The 25,328-nt window shown below is 35.1% G+C and overlaps 2 protein-coding genes across 6 annotated transcripts; one reads left to right on the forward strand and one right to left on the reverse strand.

Moving 5' to 3' along the window:
* Nucleotides 1–238: 238 nt before the first annotated feature.
* On the forward strand, nt 239–6,057 carry LOC101214338 (glutamyl-tRNA(Gln) amidotransferase subunit A). Of its 2 annotated transcripts, XM_011652143.2 has the most exons (13): nt 239–495; nt 2,235–2,312; nt 2,395–2,496; nt 2,588–2,812; nt 3,179–3,261; nt 3,340–3,440; nt 3,655–3,778; nt 3,897–4,051; nt 4,371–4,507; nt 4,580–4,750; nt 4,829–5,053; nt 5,331–5,567; nt 5,670–6,057. In XM_011652143.2, the coding sequence occupies exons 1-13, from the start codon at nt 361–363 to the stop codon at nt 5,805–5,807; spliced, it is 1,911 nt and encodes a 636-aa protein (XP_011650445.1). In that variant the 5' UTR covers nt 239–360; the 3' UTR covers nt 5,808–6,057. The 2 variants fall into 2 exon arrangements, with proteins under 2 accessions (XP_011650445.1, XP_011650446.1); XM_011652144.2 differs by lacking the exon at nt 2,235–2,312.
* Nucleotides 6,058–8,796: 2,739 nt separating this feature from the next.
* Nucleotides 8,797–24,879, reverse strand: LOC101214578 (DNA-directed RNA polymerase IV subunit 1). 4 transcript variants are annotated; one of them, XR_004214942.1, is made up of 21 exons: nt 24,382–24,742; nt 22,811–22,880; nt 22,360–22,458; nt 21,269–21,389; nt 21,057–21,181; nt 18,045–18,098; nt 17,712–17,939; nt 16,786–16,941; nt 16,573–16,668; nt 14,561–16,480; nt 13,903–14,072; nt 13,736–13,802; nt 13,527–13,645; nt 13,241–13,389; nt 12,073–12,326; nt 11,774–11,947; nt 11,544–11,681; nt 10,668–10,930; nt 10,275–10,386; nt 9,223–9,914; nt 8,797–9,125 (listed from the first exon to the last, which is right to left on the reverse strand). XR_004214942.1 is itself a non-coding variant. In XM_011652145.2 (20 exons), the coding sequence occupies exons 2-20, from the start codon at nt 22,844–22,846 to the stop codon at nt 9,744–9,746; spliced, it is 4,452 nt and encodes a 1,483-aa protein (XP_011650447.1). In that variant the 5' UTR covers nt 22,847–22,880; nt 24,382–24,742; the 3' UTR covers nt 9,148–9,743. The 4 variants fall into 4 exon arrangements, 3 of the variants coding, with proteins under 3 accessions (XP_011650447.1, XP_011650449.1, XP_011650451.1); XM_011652145.2 differs by lacking the exon at nt 8,797–9,125 and having other exon boundaries at nt 9,148–9,914; XM_011652147.2 differs by lacking the exons at nt 8,797–9,125; nt 24,382–24,742 and adding an exon at nt 24,768–24,879 and having other exon boundaries at nt 9,583–9,914.
* Between the last annotated feature and the right edge of the window lie 449 nt (nt 24,880–25,328).

A 25,328-nucleotide genomic window follows, 5' to 3' on the forward strand; every position in this document is an offset into this window, starting at 1 on the left:
AATTCAATCAGTTTACAAGCCTAGAGGATTAATAGTGGAGAGTCGTGGAGAAGAAATTGATGGAAGTGGAGAAGAAATGGACAGAAGAGAAGAAACGTTCATCGGAGGAATCAACTCAAAAGTTGAAGGAGAGAAAATTAAATGAAGGTATTTTCGTCATTTCACATATTTTGGCAATTTTTATCTACCCAATTTTTGGCATATTAACATAGACTTCTCACTCACTTATCTGTCCCAAAAAGTCTTTTTTCCATCAAAATAATCTCATTTTTTTTTGGCAATTTCCCATCCCAATTCAGTGCCGGCGGTGACTCAGTGGTCACTCAGCAGTCAGCCACGCCGTTCGACAAGTGTCCTACAATGGCGTCGACTCCTACTATTAACTGCTTCGTTGTCTTCTTCTTCTTCTTCTTCTTCACAGTTTCGGTTCGATCTTCCATTTCCTCCCACTTCTCTTCTTTCCCTCAATGTTCTTGGCGTCGCTTCACACTAATGGTAACTTCTCTTCTGCTTTTACATCGCAATTTTCTCCCTATTATGCTTTTTTGTTCTTCTTTTGTTATCGGAAGGAATCATCACTTCAACGTGTTCTGGAAAAGCCCCAATTAGATACTATACCCTGCTTGTTTAAATCTTAGATTATGATTTTCCTATCCACATATTGTATAAAATAAATTACTTTTTGTTTTTCATTAGAGATGAAGAGAGGGGATGGAGGCTAGAGCTAAGAGGATATGAAGGGTTAATAATAATAACATTAATGATACTTGTATATTAATATATGATAATAATTTCAAATTGGTTGCCAAGAAGAGTATGACTTCACCAATTTAATTTAGTTTTTCTTTTTACAATTTAGGGGTAAGGGATTGGACCTCCAAGTTATATGTCATTCTTGATATTCTTATTAAGCTTTGCTATTTTTCCCACCAATTTTGTATTATTATCATATATTGCATTGCAATTATTATTAATGTTTATTATTGTTTGGGTTAGTTGCTTAAATGACATTTAAGCATAACTCAATAAATAAGTAAAATTAGAATATTTAGCCCAAAGATAAAATAATTACATATATAGCTCAAAAGAAAAAAAGTTGGGAAAAAAACTCACACCTATAAATGTTATCACTTATAGCTACTATCTAACGGTAACTTTAAATTTGAGAAATGTGTTCATGAATGGATATCAACTAAGAAGCACAAACACCGATAGGTCGATTTCTAAAATTTTAGGATACTGACACGTGTAAGCACAATGAATTGCTATCGTTGACAGCTATCAGGGATGGAAACATGTCCATTGATAGCTATTAGCAATGAAAACATGTGCATTGAAGGGTACACCTAGAATTCTAAAAATTTTACAAGTTGATTGGTATTTGTTATACTTACAACTATTTCAAAGTTACGTTATATTTTTATACTATTTTCCTAATTGTGTTATTTGCTATAATTTTCTTTATTGTTATGGAGCATTTTCCAATATAGCAAAAACTTGGTTAAATTTCTCACTCAGAACTTGTCATCTGACATGTTATTTTCCTAAACCTGGGGATAATTGTGAGACCATTTAAAAGTATTTTACAAATCTCAGGAATTGAAGGACAACTTTTAGAACTTCGGATTAGCTCGTTTACACGGTTGGAAATTTAGAAACTTAGCTCTTGCTATAACTTTCAAAAGTAAATTGATAGATGTCGGTTGAGGCTCTTGGTTGCATTGAGGTGGGCCAAATTTTACTCGATTCTTTATTTATAGAGAAAGCCAAAATTTACCATAGAGAGTAATTTTGTAATTCCTAATCTAGGTCCCAAATGAAAGGACCAAACTCACAATGTTCTGTTTTTTTATTCAAGTGCAAAAACTATCACAAACACTAATTATAATAAGTGTTTAGAAGTTTGATATTCACTAATATATTAAGCTCTCAGTCTTACAGGAATATCGATGTAAATTAAAATGTCGATATCAATATTTTGTAAAATAATAATAAAAAGTAAAAAGATTGTTTAAATGAATCAGTAAACATTTCTCATTCATTAATAAAATGCTTGTTATTCGTATTATATGCTATTTATATTTGCTACAATTTGTTGTTTGTGTTTCATCAGACCATATAATAAAAATGTTGACATGTGGACAAAAATTTAGTACTCTACTTCCAGGGCATTTTGAAGTCTTTTTTTGTATCTTTTTTTTAAAAACTATTCTTTCTTGATAAATGTTAAACAGATGGGAACTTATAAAAAATTCTGGAAACTTTTGTATGAAAAAGTTGGGGTTCATAAGCCATATTCTTCCTTTCTGCAGGTAACATTTGTTAATTACTCTGCTAACCAATTGTTCTACTCCATTTTCGTCTTGTTGTTTCTTTTCATGTTCTTTTCATCAGGACAGCAAGAAAGACTCTGAGTGTTTGGAAAATATGGGGAGAACATCCGTTCTGAAATGTGTATTTAGAGCACTTGATGCAGATTTCTTCAATAACACCAAGGTTCAACAAAGCACCAATTGTTTTCATGTAGTTATATATTGTGTTGTCTTTTACACTCATGTAACGTTGAGAAACTTTTGTTTTTGAGTAGAGGGATGAGGTTTTAAAGGGAGCTGAAGAACTTAATGTGCCTATAATCAGAGCCAACCGGAAGTTAGTTGCTTCTGAAAATGGAGGTCTGCATAATCCTTCCTCTTTGGTGTTCAACCCTGAGTGGGCAAATGAAAACGTTCGGCATAAGAGCAAAAGATTCTGTTATCCTCCTGTTTCTGGAATAAAGAGACCAAACAACGAAGACGATATTGCTTTCATGAGTGTACGTCTGCACTGATCTTTTTAGTTTGAATTGAAGCTAAATATGTACTTTAGTCTCGAGTGTTTGAGTTTTTTTTTTTCCTTTTTCCCTCTGATTTGGAAAAAAGGCCCACAGTTACAAATGTTGGAATTTCGTTGATCGAGTAAAAAATATGTTTTGCTTGATGTAACCATAAAATAAAATAGTATTCATTTTATATCCCTTAGCAAGTAGTAACTTGTTTGGCCCAAAATTGCTTATCGTTCTCTAAAATCCATCCATCCAAATATTGGAATACTATCAAATTAAAACCTAATTGTTTTTAGATTCATATGATCCTTCTTTTAACATTAGGGACTAAAGGGAGTGATGGTTGAATTCTATTAGGTTCTTGAACTTGGAGAACTGATTAAAACGGAGCAGATTTCATCTCAGGAGCTTGTTCGAATTTTTCTTCAGAGATTGAAAAGGTATATAAAAAACCAACTTACAGTCTTTCGGATCGAAGTTGAAGTTCTTATTTAAAAATTTTCTTTAAACAATATCAGGTACAACCATGTTCTTGAAGCTGTAGTTTCTTTTACTGAAGAACTGGCTTACAAACAAGCAAAAGAGGCTGATGAACTGTTTGCTCAAGGAGTGTATTTAGGTTCGTGTCTTTTATGATGATAATTTTTTGCCCTACTTCAATGAAAGTCGTTGATTTGGGTGATGCATTTATGAATTGTAGTTCACTGTTTGACTTTCGACTTTATTTTTCAAATGCGGTGTTAAGTTTATACTTCACTTTGAAATAAAATATTATTCTTGCAGAGTTAAATTTATACCTTTAAACTTAGAAACAAAAAGTTCTTGTTTTGCAGGTCCACTGCATGGAATTCCATATGGGTTGAAGGATATAATATCTGTTCCAGGATACAAAACAACTTGGGGTTCAAAAAGTTTTAAAGAACAAGTAATTGATGTTGAAGCTTGGGTTTATAAGCAGTACGAAAAAAATGACTAATTTATCTAAGTATATTAATTGACATCTTTGCCAATAAATCATGAATCATTTGGTTTTTAACATCTTTACAAACAAACCGCGAATCCTTTGGTTTTGCAGGTTGAAGTCAGCAGGTGCTGTTCTTGTTGCAAAACTTGTTACCGGATCACTTGCATATGATGACATCTGGTTTGGTGGTCGTACGAGGAACCCGTGGAACATTGAGGAGTTTAGTACAGGGTCATCAGCTGGACCTGCAGCATGTACTTCTGCAGGTACGATTTAGACTTGGAGCTGATGGTTTCACCACAAAATGTTTTATTTTTCTTAGCAAGTCTTAGAACATCTCCATTACAACATCATCTTGAGTATAATATTTTTGGTTGAATTCCAGCAATTTTCATTTCAACTTGAGACTTCATTGCCTTAACCATTGATTTGCTTCAGGTGTTAGGTTCTTGTGTTTCTTAAGAAAAAAAGAGCTTGTCAAGTTTGTCATAGTTTCTTGCTATAAGAATATTTCCTTCACAATTTTGGATAATGAACCCAGAGGAGATGGGGCTTTATATAATGCATTGCCCCCTTGTTTACTAGGTATGGTTCCATTTGCAATTGGATCAGAGACAATTGGTTCGATGACTTATCCTGCAGCTCGATGTGGAGTTACTGCAATCCGGCCAACATTTGGAACAGTTGGTCGCAGTGGAGTGATGAGTATTTCTGAAAGCTTGGTAGTAGCCACAAGCCCTTTTTGCTTTGTTTCTCAACTCGCCTTTTGTATTTATTCTGCTTTTATTTAACAGGATAAGCTTGGTCCATTTTGTAGAAACGCGGTTGATTGTGCAGTCGTTTTGGATGTCATTAGAGGGAAGGATCCACATGACCTCTCCTCAGTTGAGAGTTCTCTTGATGATCCATTCTCCATTGACATTTCTAAACTTACTGTTGGATATCTTGACGATGCTGACATGGAGGTCAGTAACTCCATCAGAGTAGAGCCTTCTTCTTTGACATCTTTGATGTTAACCCAACTTTTAAAATGTTTATTATAGGTTGTTCGGATTCTTTCCTCTAAGGGTGTCAATATGGTTCCATTCAACTTGTCTTATTCTGTTGATTCTGTTCAAGGCATTATTAACTTCACTATGGATGTTGATATGTTGGCTCATTTTGACGAATGGCAACGTTTGGGGCTTGATGATGAATATGAAGCTCAAGACCAATGGCCAACTGAACTCCGTCGTGCACGTTTAATCCCAGCCGTAGATTATGTTCAGGTATTGTCTACATAAAGACTCAGTCTTCATTTATCAATAAACTTGATCCCGATTAGTTCATTAGTTTACACGAGCAATAAAATTCATTAAAAACTTTACTATACTACTTTTTTCCATAGACGGAAATTGTTTGTTGCACATTCTAATGTAAGACTAAATTAATACTTATTGAAGTTCAGGAAAAACGTCGGACGAGTATAGGAAGTTAATAGTTACCAACCAGACCGTTGTGACCAATTTTTTTTTTTTAACCCTTGATTATCCAATCCATGCACAGGCACAGAGAGCAAGGGGAAAGCTAATTAGAGAAGTTAGAGAAAGTTTCAACGTTGATGCTTTAATTGGCAATGCCACTGACTGGGAGAAAGTTTGTATGGGAAATCTTGTTGGTCTGCCTATTGTTGTTGTTCCAACAGGTTTCAAAAACATCTCAAACCCACCGTCAACTGGCACCACAAGAAGAAAAACCACTATTACCACTGGCATTTATGCTCCTCCTCACAGAGATCACATTGTATGCAACTTTTTCTTTTCTTGGAATAAAAAAAATAAGACTCCTTTTGGTTTTTGTGGGTAACTACTTATTGTATTTGATGAATGATTGTTTGTGTTGTAGGCTTTAGCTTTGGCTATGGCTTACCAATCTGCAACTGATCACCACAGAGCAAAGCCACCAATAGATGACTTGGGGCCCAGTGACGTTCTTCCAGATCCACCTTTGGTATCTATTCCTCCAAGGTTATTGCACCTTTGAACATGAATCTGCACCTCTTTTCCCTTGTCTTATCTTACATTTTGGAGACTTTTGTCTTCTGTTTTTTCTTTTTGGCTATAGAGAAAAACAGAAATATAGTTTAGTCCCGAATGTTAATATGCATACATCTACGACTGCGACATTCTCGATGTCAGAGTTTTTGTATGTAAATGCTGCTTCTAGTTCAAGCTCTATCATCCATTAAGTAATATAATCAATGTTATGGAATTAAAACTAGTTCATATTTTCACGTCTTTCCCTTTTTATTTCTGAAAATTGTTCCAAAGCCACCTCTGTTTACAGTTTCTACGATTGTTGCTGTTGAGAGATTTGGGGTTCTTAATTAAATGGGTCAGTTTTATATACTAATTTTTTCAATTTTAAATGTTAAAGTTCTCTATAAAATATTTGTTCTTTAGTGGTTAGATCTTGTAAACTTCAATTCATCCCCATGGAATTACTTCTACTTTTTCTTGTTGGGGTTTATCTGGATCTTTTGCTAAGAAATAATTTTCTTCGAGTTTAGGGTCAAGTGGGAGATATGCGAGTTGTTGAGACGTTTGATATGATCTTTTACCAACTCTTTTTTAATTTTTTGTTAATTGTGAGATTTTGAACTCAAATGTGTTTGGGAGTGATACTTCGCGATAAAAGATTTAGGTAAAAAAGTAATTATTCAATTATTTCTCAATAATTACAATTATATCTATTTCTCTTGTTTTTATAATGTTCTTTAATTCTTTTGAAAACTTTGTATTTTTTATATCAAAAAGTCAGAGTATAGCTTATAAGTGAGGGTTGATGAGAAGAGACGAGTTGAAGAGAATCGTAACGTCCTAGGTCTAGGATCATAGAAACTCCAAAGTTAAACGTGTTTAACTTGGAGCAATTCTATATTGGGTGACTTTTTGGAAATTTTCTTAGGATTCATATAAATGAAAACAAAGCATGTTGAAATGACTCGTGTTAGTTTGTGGAGAGAACTTTCTCTCTAATAAGCTTTTAAGACGATAAGGATGGTGTTGCTAGGTCATAGAGGATGCATGGAAATGTTAGGGATCCAAATTTTGAATGTTGGAAATGTTAGGGATCCAAATTTTGAATGTTGGTTGGATTCCTGAGCTTCGAGCATTACAAAGAGGAATTTTACACTGTTCAGATTTTGGCTCAATTCAAATAATGGTTGAAGTTTTGAGCATAACTAGATTTCTACATGAAATTTTAAGCTAAAATTTAAAGGTAAGCTATTTAAGTGGATAAGAACAAGTTTGTAGAAGAATTTTTTTCAAATTGATATATGAATTTTAAGTTATTCAAGTCATAAGTGAAACCTAGAATCTTTGAATAAACATGCAATTTCGAGTTGTGAACAAGCATGCAAGTGCATATGAAATCTTTGAATAAACATGCAATTTCGAGTTGTGAACAAGCATGCAAGTGCATATGAAGGCGTTGGGGCATTGAGCAAGGACTGATAAGCAATGATGACCAATATCTCAAGAGGTTAGCATATGTAGGTTGACAACTAAACACAAGCACGCGCCAAAATGTCATCTTGCATGCAATATTGAACAGTTGAGGGTGTGCATAGGTTAAGGCGTGTGACTTAGCACTTGCACACACGACAAGATCTTCGCAACACTAGTGTGCGTAACTAGGCAGTTTTAGTGTGCCAAAGGGCACTAAAATGGCAAGCGGCACATGGCATGAGATGGGCATGCAACAAGGCCTAGAAGGCTAACATGTATGTTGGCAAGGCTATCGCGGGTTTGCACGCTAACAACCAACGCCCATCAACCAAGCCTTTTGCAATACTAATGCTCGTTCTGCCGTTAAGCCACTTTTTATATTTTCTAGATTTCTAAGTTAAATTTGGATATTTTATAAAGGTCAAAGAAATTAATCAAAGATTAAATTCCTTTATTTCAAGTTAAGAAGTGAAACATACCAGCTTTGGGAATAGCTTAAAGTTATGTGTGACAAAATGATTTTAAAGCTTATTTTTTAGCATGTTTTTCTATCAAGCATGTTCTCTCTAATTTTTCTTAGATTTAGAACAAGTATTTTTTAAATGCTTTAGCTACCAAGCATAAGATTTATGTAAGTTTTAGTACAAGCATGATTTACTAAGATAGTACAAGATTTTGACAAGTTTAAAGTATTTTAAGTTGACAACCAAGTTAATTTATTTAAGTTACATGTGTGTTTTACATCTTTACTATATGCCAGAGATATCAGCTTAGACCTAATAAGGTACTTGGAAGAGATGATAGGTATTTGGGACCCACTTCAAAATGCAATAGGCTTTGAACTACATGTTGGGGTGCTTAGTCCTTTGAGAGTACTTACTATGTGCACGTAGAGAGATTGTCATTATCGGTGTTGAGTTAACTCTACAACAACAAAGACACTAAGAGTACTGTAGGAACAAAGACGCTAAGAGTACTGTAGGAACAAAGACGCTGAGAGTACTGTACGAACCAAGCTGAGAGTACTGCCCAATGGGTATTAAAGAAATAAAAGAATGTTTTAACGAGTTTATTTAAACATTTGTTTATGCTTTCTTATTTAAAGTACTTTTACAAGTATGCATTTAACATTTATTTAAAATTAGTCACTCACTACATATTCAACTCATGTTTCAAAATGTTTCACTTTCCAAGTGATTGTAATCCCTGAGGCTAACCTGTTATTGTACAGTTGATCCATGTATTTCTGTGTTGGAACTATGTATGTTAAGTAGAGGTTTGTGTTTGTATGTCTTAGGAAACCTTGGAGGGAAGAATAAGTGGGTTACAAAAACTTGTGCGGAATACACTATTGTTGGAGCAACATCAAAATTCCACATAGGTTGTTAGTGCTACAAAAGGGTTATGCAAACTTAATTTGTGAAAATGAGGTAAATTTAATTTTGGGACCTCATATTTGGGAAAGTTTGCCCCAAAATATATATATATATACACAGAACAAAAGAAATAACCCAAAAAGATTTATTCAAATCCAAAACATGATTGAAACCATTGATTTATTCAAATCCAAAACATGATTGAAACTATGTAAATTTTAAAAACAAATAAACAGCGTTGGGGAAAATTTTATAAGATGAACATTCATCTCAAATTCACCTTTCAGCTATTCATAACAAAGTTGGTAGGTTTTCAAGAACAATTCCATCTACGATAAATAGGCCCAGATCCTCCAGCAACTGATGATTTAAAGATCCCGATCAGATTTGCAAGACCCGACACAACAAACCATCTCAAAGAGAGTATTTGGTCACCAACATCCAGTTGACTCTATCTTTTAAAGAAGCCAAAACTGTAAACAGTCATACAGAATAGGGAACAAAAAAAAATCATGATCCCAGTAGCCATTGAACAAACAATACCAAAATGTATATCATCAAGTAAATTACATTATAAAGAGACCAGCCTGAACGAGCTTCTCTTTGCTGCTTCCACTAGATCTTTTCTGCCTATTGCTTATATTAAGGCAAACAAGTTAGAGTAGAAGGAGCAAAAAGAAGCTCAGGAATTCAAATATACAAGATGAGAGTTTATTATTTTTATTGACAAAAGAAACAAAGAAAGAGAATGGGTTAACAGCTTATCTAGCTCTCTTCCTGTTCACATATTCTACATCCTATACTAACTCTTGGCGAAATCGTAAAAAGATTAAAAAAATAAAAAAGGGGTATACGGATTCAAAAACTGATGAACCACACCATCACCGAAATCGAAGTGACAATTCATCAATAGTAGTGCAACAGGTCAGCAAAGAGAAACACCAAAACCTTTCCGGTGTTGCGCAAAGATAAAGACAACAGGCTAAGTCAAAGGCAACTTGACAGCATTCAGGATACTTCAGACCAAAACCTCCATTTTAATTTTGCCACTGTACATACCTGAACGCTTGAATATGTACATGATAGATGGATCACTCAAACTTTTCTTGCATCCATTTTGACTGATAACCCTTTACTCTATGAGGAGCAATGATCTCCAAAGCACCTAAAACACACTTGTGGTATGAAAAATCTTCTGTTGTTCCATCCGATCGTATCAATACGAAGCAACGTGTATTTTGATACTTTGAGTGGCTACCAACCTGCAAAAGAACAACCAGGTAGCAGGCAAACGTGATTACATAAATTGTACAATAAACATCAGACCTATCTCCTTACTAAACAGGTAGCAAGTATAAAATAACAGCATAGAGATCAGGTACATATTTACAGCCACAGTTAAGGACAAAAACATAATTAACCAAGGAAAGGATAAGAACATGTTGGTAGTCCATATGTCAGTTGTTTAAAGTTAAGGATCCCACGAAACAAGAAGGCATATTACCATTTATACAAGAGAATAGATTCTGACTTCAAAGTTACAGTTAGAAGGGAATTTACATAGAATGATAGTGAGAGGGATTTATATCCCAAAACAGTTTCATCTCTATTATAGAAAATACCTTAATGTCTTGTGCTCCAACACCAATCTTTTCATCCCGATGAGGATGAAAGTATAAAGCCATCATCAAAGTTGATTTGTCCACTTCATTTAATCTTTCATTTAGAGAATACCTACACACACAAGAGAAACCTTTTAGAACTCCAACTTCATTGTGCATATGGCATTTTCAGCAGCATTTGAAATTTTTTTAAAAAAAGAACAATCCAAGAGGGTAAGTGATTTTCAAGCAATAAACAATTATTTATTAAGCTAGAACATGGATTGGTGTTCTCTTTTTTTCTTTCCAAACGAAAAATTATAAATAAAAGAAAATGTCCAAATAGAAAAAAGGACACATCTGATATAATGCCAATTGTAAGAACTGAGCAATGCCAAAGAAGGAAGAACTAACTTGTGTAAAATGGTTCTCAATGCAAACGACAGCTTTTGAATATCGTTCAGTGTCAAAAATTTCCTTAAAATTGATTTAGAAACACTATCCAGCCTTTTAAGTCCTTTAATGGTAGAACCTCCATTTTTAAGCATTAACTGAGCACTATATTTCTCAGATATAGTGTTCTTATCAAGAGATTCAATCTTCGTGTTCTGCTTCTCACAAGTGCTTTGTCCACCCAGTAGATTATAAACATCAACAGGCTTATTAAGTTCGTGCCCCTGAAGAGTAATGAAACCATTAGATAGCTGAAATACTGCAAAAACCTGAACCAACATATAACAGGCACAGTGACCATTGAATAGACTGGTTGACATGAAAATTTCCATGCATCTAAGATTGAGATAAGATAGTATACATTCTAATTATCATTCATCGTTTGAACTCTGATTTTTATGGGATAAAAACACATGCACATAAACTAACAATATTTTAATAACAAAAGAAAAAGAAATACGACGCTAAACTTGAACAAGAAGTGCCATCATTTGTGACCAAACTAATGGTTAAGCATAACATGCGTGCATGTACATACGTATAAAAACAAAAATCCTATATCATGGACTCTTAGCAGGAGAAGAAATCCCCACATACACAAAATAAGACAAACATCTTAAAATTATCGTTAATTCATTTGCTGCCACAAATTTGAGAAACAATTGGCTTAAATCTTATTTCAAATAACAGATAATTCTACGGAATTGCACAGAATAATTGAAAACATCAATGAAATTACACTTCGGACATTGCATAAAAGCCTTTCTTTAGTCTTTTAAGCATCTATGGGCTGAAAATTTTTGTTTTTAAATATGATGTTGGAACATATAATCTCACCTTCCCAGAATATAGGATATCAAACTGTCCCCCCGTTCCCAGCGAAGGCATTCTCCCCCACGCCAAAGCATCTAAACTTCCTGACAGATTGTCCTTGATTCCAGCCTTGGCAGCTTTAATCATACAAGCTCCAGGACTCTGCAGAAAACCAACCACGAAATATATTTACTTACATTCACTGCTGGCCCAATATGATGATTCAAATGAAGATTAGCAATTAGATAACTAACTGAGAAGCAAGCTTGCATAAAGGGTGTTTTGACCAAAGCATGTTCCCTTTGATGTGTCAGTCCTTTCACATTTAAGCCAACAAATTCTCCTGTAGCCGAAAGAGAATTTGAAACAAGCAGCAAATGTTCAAGACGTATTGTTTTACCAACATCCAACGTTGCAGACTCCAAACTCTGCATAAAGATATTTGAATGATTAGAATTGAAGCATGCAAAAGCTCATGCAAAAGCTCCTGCAAATGGTCTGATGCAAGAACCAAGACAAACTTGTCAAAAAAGTAGTGAACAGAAATACACACGTTGAGAAAGTACTTCCATCCAGAATCTATTCCATACGCCAAACAGAGACTATGAGTGTTATCTGGATGACTACGAGTCCAATCAATCAAATCCATTATAGGAAGGCAATTATTCATGAGAGTTGCCCAAAATCTTGAATTTCCTTCTCCAGACATGGTCACCCGCAAGTATAGCTCACCATGACTACAACGGGGTTTTGGGACCTTTGGGCGGTCATTCCATGTGATGTCTACCCTGTCAATCTCAGTAAAGCCTAATGCAAATACCAAAGGAAAAGAAAACATAAATTTTTGGTAAATCTAGCCAAATAACTTACACAAGCAAATGACAGACTAGCTTAAAAAGTGCCCACTCCCTAGGTATGTCAAAAAAGTTGTCAGTTGAAACAGCTAAATATCAAAAGAAATCTAGCAATTTTTTTTTTAAACGGAGACAAGCCTCTTAAATTATTATTAATAAAAGAGCCTTAAGCTCAAAATACAAGAGTATTATAGTAAGAGCAAGAGAAATGAGAAGATTCAGTCTACATCTACAACAAAAGCTAAAAAACAAATTCCAAATATGCAAATATAATTTAAGTCTTGTCAAATATAGGGCATAGCATATAACGTTTCCTTTTTATAACTTCAGGAAAAGAAAACAAATAATTTCACGAAAGGCATGCATGCAAAGCTAGCAAGGGGGCACCGAACTTGAATCATAGAAAAAATTTCCAGCTGGATAAACTCAGGAATAACAGATAAAAGAGTAATTTGACTTTGCAGAAGAAAACACTCTTCCACATTCTCCATCTAGAGCTCAATTCAAGTGACCAATCAACCTTGTCTTAGGCATTCTCAAAATAAGGCTCTTTTTTCCCAAAATTCAACGGTCCTACATCTTCTCTAACTCCTAACTTGTATCTTATACAGATAGAATGACCCAGGTGCCCAGAACTAAAGCACACCAATTATACCCAATGTTCTGGGGAAAATGTTAAAGGAACATATCACTGGATACATTTTGACAAATTGCAACATTGCAACTTCAATCCTAAATTCAAGAAAAAGCAGACGCCAATGACAAGTAATAATGAAATATTATCAGATCGAAACATCAGCTATTCAAACTGGCCATGTTTGTATGGAAATGCACATTAAGTATTGCAAGGTGACAAACAGTACAGACCTCTTATAACTGTACCAAGAAGGAAATGAATCAGCAAATCTTGAATGAAATCTAATTGCAGGAAAGAGTTTTTTGTATTTTCAGCTATTGTAACAGTTAAGCACACTGTATCACCATCTTCTGTCAGTGAATCAGCTAGAGGACAATCCCTTATCAGCCAGCCACAAAACAACATACAGCTCAAGTGAGATTACGAAGGTTAACATGCTTTGATAGAAAAGCCCATACTAGAGAATATCTAATGAAAGGGAACCAACTATAAATGTCAATGCAAGAAATAACGTACTGGGTTATTATTTGCAAAGAGGGCAAATTCATTCTTCCTTCTTGTCTCATAGAGTCGCACCGCATATTGAGGGAATGGATAACAGAATTCATCTTCAATCTTCTTTTCTTCAAAATTTCCTGGATTGGTAAATTATATTTGATACCAGATACAGGACTTCAACAGTATACCCTTGCTCATATATCAAGTAAGTTTCCAGATTGCATTACCTTGCATACATGAAAGTGGCAAACCCAAGGACTAAAATGCTTCTTCCGGGAGGGCAGTGGGGAGAAGCTAATATCCATAGAAAACATTGCTAGTAATGTCAATTAAAAGATACCATAACACAGGTAATGACATCTATAGAAAAAACATTGAAAACAAAAGAACTTACATTATCATGACACTAGACACAATATCTTTAAACATTACTCTTTCTAAATGGTTCTTAACTCCTAGAGCTCCATACTCAAATCCATAACTTCGTTTTGAAAGTTTCTCTGATAAGAACAATGAAAAGGTTTGTTTGGTACTATTCCTCTTTGAACCACACTCCAGCACTCGCTGCATAAGTGAAAAATATCACAACCATTAGTCTTGGTATCAGAAATTGGATATCTGTTTAGAAGTTACACTAAAAAAAAGACAGTTTCTTAGGGTAGAAAACTTGGAAGAAAAGTTAAAAAATGGTTTTAATATAAATAAGTATATACATATGGCATGTAGCAAAAAACATAAAATTAATTTGCAAATGGTTAAATCAACACCAAACCCAAAAGCTTGGGTTTATGGGTTACTGTAAATTTAATTTTATTCAAAACATTAACGTTTTCCACACTTGTGGGCTTAAAATTTGCATAATGCCCAATGTTGTTACCGATATAAATGGGCCGGAAATGACATTACAATAGTCTTTGAATATAAGATTAAATCTATCAAAACCCATCAGCTAATTGATGATTCAACAAAGGGAGTTGAGAATAATAAAAATAACATATATTTCTCAAACCCTTGACTTAAATTGTTACATTGAAAGGAGAAGGCTACAGTACCTTTAGATTTAGCAACGGCGAAGCTTCAAGTAGACTAATTGGTTGGTCCAAAGCACTATATGCAGCTTCTGAGATAGCACAAGCAGCCAATGACCCAACAGGATGACCACCTATACCACGATCTCTATTATTATTCTCACTTTCCGATTCACTAGTAGGTCTATCAATGTCATAACAAAACTGAACCAGCTGATTTCCATATGCATTCCTCACTGTTCCATCATATGCAGTATATATATCCCGCATTAAAAACGTAAGTTTTCGTGTCAAAGTCCCAGGAACTTCAGCATTGTCACTGAAAGAGCTATCTCGATTTGTCACCGAATGAGCAAAACACTCAAACGGATTAAGCCCCGAGAGAAAGGAATTTTCAACCACAGCATAGGGTATGAAAGACTGTGTGCGGTCAGGAAGACCATCCTTCTGAATATAACGAGGCATCTTCTGACTGTTCCATGCAGCACACGAGAGCTTATGTGGAAGGCTAAAGGATAGAGTAACCAAAGAGTGTTGCAAGCCAAGGCACATGCTATGTTGAACTAGTTTCATCAAATTACCCTTGCTTCCAGCCTTGAACATAGTAAGAAGTGAATTGTCTTTACCAGAATACTTGTAAACTAGATTTTGTATATCCCGGAAAACTTTCTTGAAAGCATCAACAGAAGCTTGATTTAGAGCAGCAGATTTCTGCTTCTCATAAATTAAACGCTCCACTGCAATAGATAACAAATGTTGATTATCTTCGTCATTTCCAATGAGGATCTCTTTATGTGAATCCACCATCAGCTGCTTTAAATTACATGTTTCCTCAGCTTCCTGTAACCCACAAAAGATATCATCCATCATGTTTTCGTGAGAATATGAATCCACAGAGAGGTACAAGTCTGACAATGAAACGCTCAAGCCTCTCGTCGATAACCATTCACAAAGAACCCCTTGAGCATCACGCAAGTAATCAAGGGTCTTGCCCTCACAGTGTTCTATTAGCGCTTGGAAGAGGTTTCGACCACTGTCTCGAAGCCAGTAAGATCCTTCTGAAGATATTAATTCTCCCTTCTCAATGAAAACATTGTGAGAAGGAGAAGAATAATCAAAATCAGGAGGTAGGAGGATGCTGAATAACTGTTTCCCAGTCCAAGCACAATTTCTAAGCAAAGGGGATTTTACAATTGCTGGAGGCAACAACTGATGTAAAGTGAGCATTTGCAACTGCTGCATCTGGAAAAGATTTAACGAAACTCCATCTTCCAGAATTAAATGAGCAGCAGTTAAACTATCATGACTAAGTGACAGCAGATTTCTACCACTTTGGCCATTAGTTAGCTGTTTATCTAGGGAAACCAGCTCTCTAACCTCCACTCGGGCTTCCAAAGATTGAGGAACATAACCATGAAGGCAGTCACCATCAAAATCTCCACGGAAAGGAGAACAACAGAGTGGGTTTAAGGAAAGAACTGCAGAGACAGGAAGAAGCTTGACAGATAAAGCAATAAGTGAGTGTTGATGTATGGATGGTGGTCGATTAACTAGCACAATATCCCCATCAGCTAGGGGCCTATATATAGTGTCCCCCATGTTAAGTTCAAGAACATTACGTACACGAACTAAACGACCTTCACGACGAACATAGATCTCTCCCTTTTCAACAAGATGAAGGTAACAAGAAGTACTTAATTTCTTCATATTCCAAGAACTCAGATGTTCAGATATTTGCAATCTCTCTGCAACATGACAAGGTATGCCAATTTCACTTAACTCAATGTTTGGATCACCAACGACAACCATGCGGAAACAGTGGTCACTCCGCTTTCCAAGAACAACATCTTTGATCCATCTTAAACCAGATGAGCTAGTAGCAGTATCCTTAATTTTCTTTTGCTGGTAAACCAAATCCTTATTCTGTAACTTCTCTGGGCTAAGCTGCATAAAAGAAGTGACAATATAAGCAAGAGCAAAAGTTTCACATAATAATTAACATGATTAAGGCAAAAGACAAAGATATTGTAAATTGCCTTTGAAATTTTGAGACAATCGAGAACGCGAGAACCTAACTCATTGGCTGTCCCTCTAAAATCAACCACCTTCTTGTAAGCCCTGGTCCTTTCATCCTTAAATCATTGAACATGTTTAAAACCAAACAGTTAGAAAGAGGCAAATATCATTCAAACATCCTCCTGTTTGAATAACCTCAACCTAATAACGGGGCATAAGAAGAAAAGTCTTACAAAGATCAAACGCTGTCCATTTGAAAATGAATGTGCCATTTCAGTCACACGATGACTGTTCGGTGTAACAGGGAAAGAGTTTAGAAACAGTGAATCTATTGCAGGTACAAACTTTTTAAGAAACTTCGGGTCAATGTCTTTCAACAAATAATGAACCTGAAATCCAAGAAGAAAGACATAAGAAGCAGGGCAAAATCTTAAAAGAAAAGCACAACACGACATGAACTAGATGGCAGGACATCTATTCTTTTTATGGAATTAACTACTTTCAATGAGAAAAATGAAATAATAAAATACAAGGGTACGCAAAAAAGAAAAATAAAAACCCAAGCCCACAAAACCTCCATTAAGGAAAAAGGATCCAACAAAGTAAAAATCTAGGAAATCTATTATTTGTATAATCTTTAAAAGTTATCGAGCTTATGCATTTATAACCTAAAAAAAGGTTCTTTTAAAATTTATAATTTTGATGTTTATTATTATTTGTCTATGTACTATGCTAAGTATTTAACGGTAACAAGTGTTAGGGATTTTCTCTCTCTCTCCCTCCCCTCATTCCTCATTTTAGATTATAGAACATAAATGAATAAATAAGTGTGTTAGGTTCCTCACAAACCTCCAACCCACTTGCTAGCAGATCTTCTTTTTTTTTTTTTTGTCCTTGAAATATATCATTCTGCATTTCATTAATGGTTGGGTTTCTGATTTCAATTTTTTTTCGTTTTTTCTTTAGAAAGAAAAGAGAAGATACTTATAACAACGTAAAACAAATCAGGGTTTCATGGGGTTCATAATCATCAAGAAATACAATGGTTTTTGAAGTTTCAAGTGAAAACAAATTGAGAGAAATTCGGAAATGTGCATAGATGAAAAACCTGCAAAAATTAAATATAGTCAGGACTCAGATGCATAAACAGGCCCAATACCTGAGCGTGAGTTAGGATTTTCCGGTTTGGTCTACAGTAACTTTCTTCCTGTTGTTCATCTTTAGGGATAAAATCCCAATAATCTGAAGGCAAACCTCCTTTAGCCACCCTCTTTTGATATTTCTTCGACATATTTTCTTTCACTTCCACCATAATCATACTTTTTTTGAACATATCAGTAGTTGAAAGCTTAAACCTCATAGGTGGATACCAATCCTTTAGACTTCCCTATTGAGCAATATAAAGCACGGTTTGTAATAGAACTTTTTCATCAGGACAGTTTTTATAAACAGCTAAGAATGAAACATAACCACGTGAGCTAAGCAAACTTACAAAACAATATCTGCAACCCTTAGGTCGATTATAATCAGATGTTGGATCCTCAACCTGATACATGTAAAGAGAACCAAAACACAAGCTCAAAAGGAAATCTTAGATTAGATTAGGAAAAAAAAGCAGGAAGCTACCACCACCACACCACCAGGCAGTTATATGTGACCATGGTGAGTCAATATTGAACCAACCCAGATAAAAATTTCAAAAGGTGAAGAGTTCCAATGGCACAATGTCATCTTTTTTTTCCTGATAAGAAACAAATTTCCATCAATTAAAGAGATGTAAACTATGAATGGGAGTCTGGGACTGTGGGAAAGATGCATCGCCAAGCAACTCGAGCTACAAAAGACTCTCCATCAAAAGTAAGGAGAGAAAATTGGCCAAACTACAAATGGGTGCAGATAAAATGCGTCAAGAGGAAACTATTATAAAATAGTTCTCACTTTTCTGCATGCAGACTTACCATTGAATCAACTCTACATCTATTCAAGCTAATCATTCATCCTTTTCAGTTTTTACTTCTCTGCATGGAGACTTACAATTGATGGTTTACTACTGAATTCTTTGTTAATTCATGTCTTTAAAACTTTAAAGGCTGATTTTACGAGATATTTCAAAGAAATTCACAGAAATGAGCACATTAGTTCAAGTTTGATGAATGATCGGAGTCTTTTTCAAGAGATGGGCCAGATATCTTGGTGTTATCAGTATATGATTTAAAGTCTTAATTTTGTGGATAACTGCTTCTTGGTTGCTAATTATTATGGTGTGTTCTTAATGGAGCCTTCTCCTTTTGTCTTCTGTCGAAGATGTTCCAAAGAGGTTCAAGGTTTGGTGCTCCTTCCTCTACTGCAAGTCATATGAATGTTCTCAGGAGCTTTGTAGGGAGTTAGGAGCCTCTTTTGCAAATTCTTCTTGGCTTTGAGGTTACATTCATGGGATAGTGTTTCTGTTTTGAGAACCCACGGTTAGTAAGATTCGGAAAAAGTTGGTGTTCTGGAAGAGAAGTTTCTTCTCCAAGGGAAGTAGCCTCACTCTAAACTAGTTAGTTTTGATTGGAATCCCAACCTATTTCTTATCTCAGTTTCAGTGAGTAAATCTTTGGAAAAGTTTCTGGGAGATTTTGTTTGGGTGGGAGTTGAGGAGAGTAAAGGAACTCACTTAATTAAGTGGGAGACAGTAACAAACCAATTTGATTTTGGGAGGATTAGGGATAGGGAATATGAGAGCTCACAACCAGGCCTTAATGGCTTTGTTTTTCTTATAAGAAACTATTTCATTAATTGATGGAATATCCAAAGGTATACAAAAGAGTTCCAGTTAAAGGGAATACAAAAGATGTTTCCAATTTGTAATAAGGTAAGAGAAATCACAACTCTTAATGGTTGTTAAATTGTACACCAAAAAAAGTATTGAACATACTCGAGTCACATCTTAGGACTTGGACTTCTTCAGAAGATTTGGATTTGTCTTGGAAGATCTAGCATTTCTTTCATCCCAAATCTTTCAGAAAACAACTATGATGATGTTAGCCCATACAAGTTTTTTAGTAGCATTGAAAGGATGTTCCTTTAGCAGCAAGTGAATCCAACTTCTAGGGTCACTGGGAGGAAAAAAGGTCCATTAGAAAGCATCAAGAATGACAGCCACAAAGGTGTGGTTGATAAACAAATGATTATGAGACTCATTCTCTCTTTGGCAAAGGCGGCACCGTGATGGAGAAAGACCGATCCATGGACATCAATTTTGAAATCTATCCATTGTGTTGAGACATGAATGAGAGAGCTCCCATAATGGCTTAATGGTTGTGATATCAGGACTTTCCATAAGGTCATTGTGAGCAAGTCTAGGTCATCTCCTTTTGAATGGGCCTTGAGTGGGGTCAAATACACTTCCAGAAATCATTGAGAGGTATCACAAAGAAGTATCTTTATTCTCTCTCTTCCATAACTCAGTTGGGGCAGACAGACACGTTTTTATAAGAGGATAAATCATTGGGGGATAAGACTGCTCTGCTCTTTATTCCGTCAAATGTATTGTCTGCAATGAGGAATCATTTTGTTGTAGCAATGTTGTCTAAGTCATTGTCTTCCCCTTCAATGGGTTTTAGACATGCTTTATCTAATAGGGAAACATTGGACATCAACGATGACTGGGGATTTTCACTACAATACTAGGAGAACGGATGTTCAGATTTGGGACCCACATCCTTCTAAAGGGTTCTCATGAAAATCTTTCTTCCTTTGTCAAGTGAATATCAGGACTTTCCATAAGGTCATTGTGAGCAAGTCTAGGTCATCTCCTTTTGAATGGGCCTTGAGTGGGGTCAAATACACTTCCAGAAATCATTGAGAGGTATCACAAAGAAGTATCTTTATTCTCTCTCTTCCATAACTCAGTTGGGGCAGACAGACACGTTTTTATAAGAGGATAAATCATTGGGGGATAAGACTGCTCTGCTCTTTATTCCGTCAAATGTATTGTCTGGAATGAGGAATCATTTTGTTGTAGCAATGTTGTCTAAGTCATTGTCTTCCCCTTCAATGGGTTTTAGACATGCTTTATCTAATAGGGAAACATTGGACATCAACGATGACTGGGGATTTTCACTACAATACTAGGAGAACGGATGTTCAGATTTGGGACCCACATCCTTCTAAAGGGTTCTCATGAAAATCTTTCTTCCTTTGTCAAGTGAATAACTACTCTTATTAAACCTAAAGTTGGATTCAAAGGAGTGCAAACAAAATGGTTCTGGAGGGGAAAGATAAGTGAAGGGGAGAGTGGTAAGGCGAAATTCTGATTGGAGGGTCCTAAAAGCCCTGTAAATCTTTCTTCAATTGAATGCATAATTCAAAGAATTTTCCTCAAAAACATGGACGGAAAGAAGAAACTGCATTTTTCTGTGAGAATCTAGCAAGATAACTGTGTCGTCTAATAGCAGAAAGCCATAACTTTTAAACTAATTACAATAATTCAAGGTTCATCACAATAAGTGAGGTACCTGACCTTGCCCCATAGTTCCTGCCTGACAGATTTACACCCAGGACAAACTTTATTCAACACTTGTGCAACTTCCGAGAGAAAATAAGGATGGATTATAGTATATGGGAATTTGATAACCCCAAAATGACCTTCCAAAACCATTCAAACAAAAATGTTAGTACACAGCAATGTGTGAAAGAAAACAAGACTTCTTCATAACATGACTAGTCAATTACCTTCACAAAATTTTAGAGAGCTAGCACCACATGTGGTGCACTGATAAGAGGGATTTGGAAGTCCCAACTTAGGATCGGATACCTCGTTGGCTGCATCAACTGTTATTACCGCTATATTCTCCTGTTACATTAATAAAAATTCTTCACATCAGAATATTAAAAACCAAATCCTGTATAGCAACACGACAATATACAAAATTAAAGGCACATATAAACTCACAAGTTTAAGTCACCTTCAGTTTTCTATCCAACAACAATACTATTTATATATGAAACAAAAATAAATAAAAAATTACTTTCCTTACAAATATTAATACAATAAAAATTAAGATAAATGAAGGGGAAAAAGAAGAACAAGACAAGTGTTCACCTTCCAACAACTAAATTTTGTTTTTCATCGTTAATCTTATGGTTTAGAGTGTTGGTTGTGCTTGAGGAGACCCTATGTGGGTCAATATCTTGCTACGACATTGCTTCCCAACCAAAAATGTTGGAATTAAATAGAAGTTTGCTTTCATATCTGAGCAAATGTGACACCAACAAAATATAAACCTGAGGAGAGATGTTATTGGGTATCTTTTCTACCTATATAACACACTGACCATGCACGCAAGAGTTGGTTTTTCCCATATATGCTAGAAAAAACGTTCTTCCCTAGAGATCCTTCTTCTTGAGTGAATTTCCAAAGTCATTTCAACAGTAAGGCATTGTTACTTTGTTGAAAAGCTCCAAACCCCAGTCCTTCATGACACAAGAAGTGGTTCTTCTTTTTGAATGAGTAATTGAAATTTTATCGAGGAAAAATGAAAGAATACACAGACATCTAGAAGAAAAAGCTCACAAAAAGGAGGCAAACTACACAAAGCGGAAGAGGTCAAGGTAATCAATATTCAATACCATGTTAATTACACAGACATCCAGGTTATTCCAAATTATAAGGTCTTACCCAACGCAAGAACCCATTACAAACAAAAACAAACCCTGGCCCTGAACTTTATCAATATACATCATATAATAAGTGATTATTCTTGAAAATTATTTATTTCCTAAAGTAGTATATGAGATTTATGTATCAAAATTAAAATACTTACTATATCTTGCTGATTTGACACACTAAAGTTTATGCCAGTAAGGAGACCAGATGGAATTGGTAGCTCGCCATCCTGTTCATCTTCCATATGGATCATCACCTAGTGCATTTGAAATAAATTAAATAAACTATATTGCATCTAAATCATGAAAGAAAGCATCAAGAGATGTTGATCAGGAGCAGAAACCCAAAAGAAAGTAGTCACAACAATAACTTAGAAGGAAAGCATGGAGAGATGTTGGTTGGGAACCGATACCAAAACAAAAAAAAATAAAGCAGTCACAACAATAACATTTAATGAAAGCCTTGAACTGGAAGAAGAGATATAAGTGGAAAATTTATATAATAGAAATAAACAATGAGTTGTTGGATACAATACGAGTTAAAGGGATTATTCAACTCTAGAACTACAGGTTTAAGACTCAATTGCAATATCGCCTTGAAAACCATACCTTCTGGCCTGGTCGAAAGTCTTCGACAGAACTCATACAACTTCTTCTCCCACCCAAGCCAGTTCAGCACCTGAAGAAATAAATGAGACAACAAATTCATATTCATGATGAAATGTCAAAATGTTCAAAGCTTTTACAGTTCACTACAATAAGCCAAAAAACTACGAGTGAAAAAACTGGCATACTAACTATATCTGTGTACAATGAGTATCAAGAACAAATAGTGCTTCTAATTTTGGCATATCTCAATCTTTTTTCCTTTTTGAAAAGAAAAGGAAAATATTTATTAATGAAGAAAAGAGAATAGACTTGGAATTATCTCTAACTTAATTCATTGAGCATTGTTTCTTACGTTGGAAAATTAGCATTGCCATTTACCATAAACATGTCAAAACCATAAATGAAATAATGAAATACAAAATAAGTAACAGAAAACATATGTCCATTGAACAAAGTCAACTAACAATAAGTTAAGATCAAGTTATTCGAACTTATTGAAGAGAAATGACCTGCCTAAAAGTAGCAATGACACTGGGCACCAGTAAAATAAATGTGTGGCTCAAAAACCAAGCAGCATAAGTAAAACTACCATTACAAAAGTAGATGAAGTACAATAGCACATTTAGTTCAACAGATTTTGGATAGATAGATCACTGAAATCTTCATTCATCCTATGAACAGAAAAAGGCATTCTAGCATGCTCTAGTGCCACAAACTTATTGTTGATAATAAAATCCCCAAAATAAGAAGGCCCGAAGTTGAAGGGTCGCAAAATGCATGCGACTTTTATCCAATGTTACAATGCAGCAAAAAATGCATTCGCACTCAATCAATACACAAAATTATCAATCGATTATAAATTAAAATATTGACACAAAATAGTTGAATGCTAAAATTAGCTATGTTTATTAGGCAGAAACTCCTTGATATAAATAGTTGTCTTCAACAGAAAGAAAGATCAGTACGCCATGTGTCGGACAAGCTGCTATGCCTTCAACTATCGTATATTTTACTCATTCGTTAAAATTTCAAGTAGACAAAATGCATGAAAACAAAATCTTTCTTTATAAACCAACTTGCTAACTCAAGTACTAAAGTGCCATGCACCGATTTTGCAGCAATACATCAGCAACACAACGTAATGTCACAGAATCAAACAAAGTCCCTCCCTTTGTAGAATGCTGATGTGTAAAGAAACATAGAATCAAGAATGCTTCGACAGTCAAGCAAAATGTTCTGCTTTCATTAGCTCAATGAACTAATCACTATAATGAGCAAATTCTAACAATTGGAACAAGAACGCCACCTAAAACTCCTTTCAAAATACCTCAAAACTCCATGATCAACATGCTATACAGCCAACAAAAGTTGATCTTCCAAACAAAAAAAATGAACTTCAAAAACAAACACCCATTACATTCACCACCCCCAATGATACCAAAAAGCAACAAAACCCAAGAGACAGAAATGCAATGAAGTCCTATAAGAGCAAAGATCACACATTTTAGACATGCATGGTAAACCCCATTTGAACCCAGAAATCAAAACCCAGTAAAAGAGTGATAACATACTCCAAAGGAAAGGGAAAAACAGGAACTAGATGAATGTAACACTTCACAGAAAGCAAAGCACGCAAACCCAGAAACGAAATTTCTTGAAGTTTCAAGCTCTGCCAAAGGGGGAAGTCTGTGAAACCGTTAAGAAAAAAGCAGGGGACTGAACAGGGAAAGGGGAAAAACAAAAAAAAATGGGGAAAAGGGGTTGGTCCTAAAAAGGGGAAGAAGGTCGAAGAAGGAAGAACAAGAGGGAAAAAAGAGCTGAGTATCGTCGCCGGGTTCTTCCCCAGTTCTTCTTTTTTCCCCCACCAACCAGAAGCTAAACGCCGAGTTCGAGGAATTGAATGAGTCCGAAACCAGGGCCGATAAAAGAGGTCTTTGGAGTTTGTCAGAACTTTTACCCTTGCTGCTTCCTTCTTATTACGATTCTGACACTTGAAGAAACCTTCTGCAAACTGCTCTCGTGGGTTTTATGATGAGAATCTCATTCAGACTTCATGTCTTTCTATCAAAATATTTCCGCAGTTTCCTCCTTTGCAATTTGGGGGAAGATACCATGGTTTCTAATCTCTAATTACCCAACTATTTCTTCTTCTTCTTTTTTACCATTATCAAAATTTAGGTTAAACTACAAATATTTACATTATACTCAAACAAAATTATAAATTTAACCTCTGATATTTGAAAATCTACTGACATAAGATAAATTTGTAAGCTTAATTTTCAAAAACTAAGATTAAAAGAGGTTCTTGTAAATTTAGAACTAAAGAATTTTTTTCTAAAATGTGTAGATTTTAAATGTAATAGATTCTTTTTCTTTTCTTTTGCATATTTTCAATTTGTTGATGTATTGTACATAAATTTCGGGTAGAATCCATAAAAAGACAAATAAAAACCTTAACTCTCTCAGTAGTATATTTGAACTGTTGGAATTAAACCAAGCTTTAAATAAAATAATGAAA

This window comes from Cucumis sativus, chromosome 3 (assembly GCF_000004075.3).
Source record: "Cucumis sativus cultivar 9930 chromosome 3, Cucumber_9930_V3, whole genome shotgun sequence".
In the NCBI taxonomy this organism is placed as follows: Eukaryota; Viridiplantae; Streptophyta; class Magnoliopsida; order Cucurbitales; family Cucurbitaceae; genus Cucumis; species Cucumis sativus.

What these genes read in the sequence shown, in the direction of transcription:
- LOC101214578 (XM_011652145.2), bottom strand. Translation starts at nt 22,846, where the DNA reads ATGAGTTCTGTCGAAGACTTTCGACCAGGCCAGAAG. An exon ending in AGGGTTGCAGATATTGTTTT is followed by an intron (nt 17,940 to 18,044) that starts GTAAGTTTGCTT and finishes ATTGCTCAATAG; the next exon opens with GGAAGTCTAAAGGATTGGTA. An exon ending in TCTTGGTACAGTTATAAGAG is followed by an intron (nt 12,327 to 13,240) that starts GTCTGTACTGTT and finishes TATTTGCATTAG; the next exon opens with GCTTTACTGAGATTGACAGG.
- LOC101214338 (XM_011652143.2), top strand. Translation starts at nt 361, where the DNA reads ATGGCGTCGACTCCTACTATTAACTGCTTCGTTGTCTTCTTCTTCTTC. An exon ending in TTTCTTCAGAGATTGAAAAG is followed by an intron (nt 3,262 to 3,339) that starts GTATATAAAAAA and finishes AAACAATATCAG; the next exon opens with GTACAACCATGTTCTTGAAG. An exon ending in TTGACGATGCTGACATGGAG is followed by an intron (nt 4,751 to 4,828) that starts GTCAGTAACTCC and finishes TGTTTATTATAG; the next exon opens with GTTGTTCGGATTCTTTCCTC.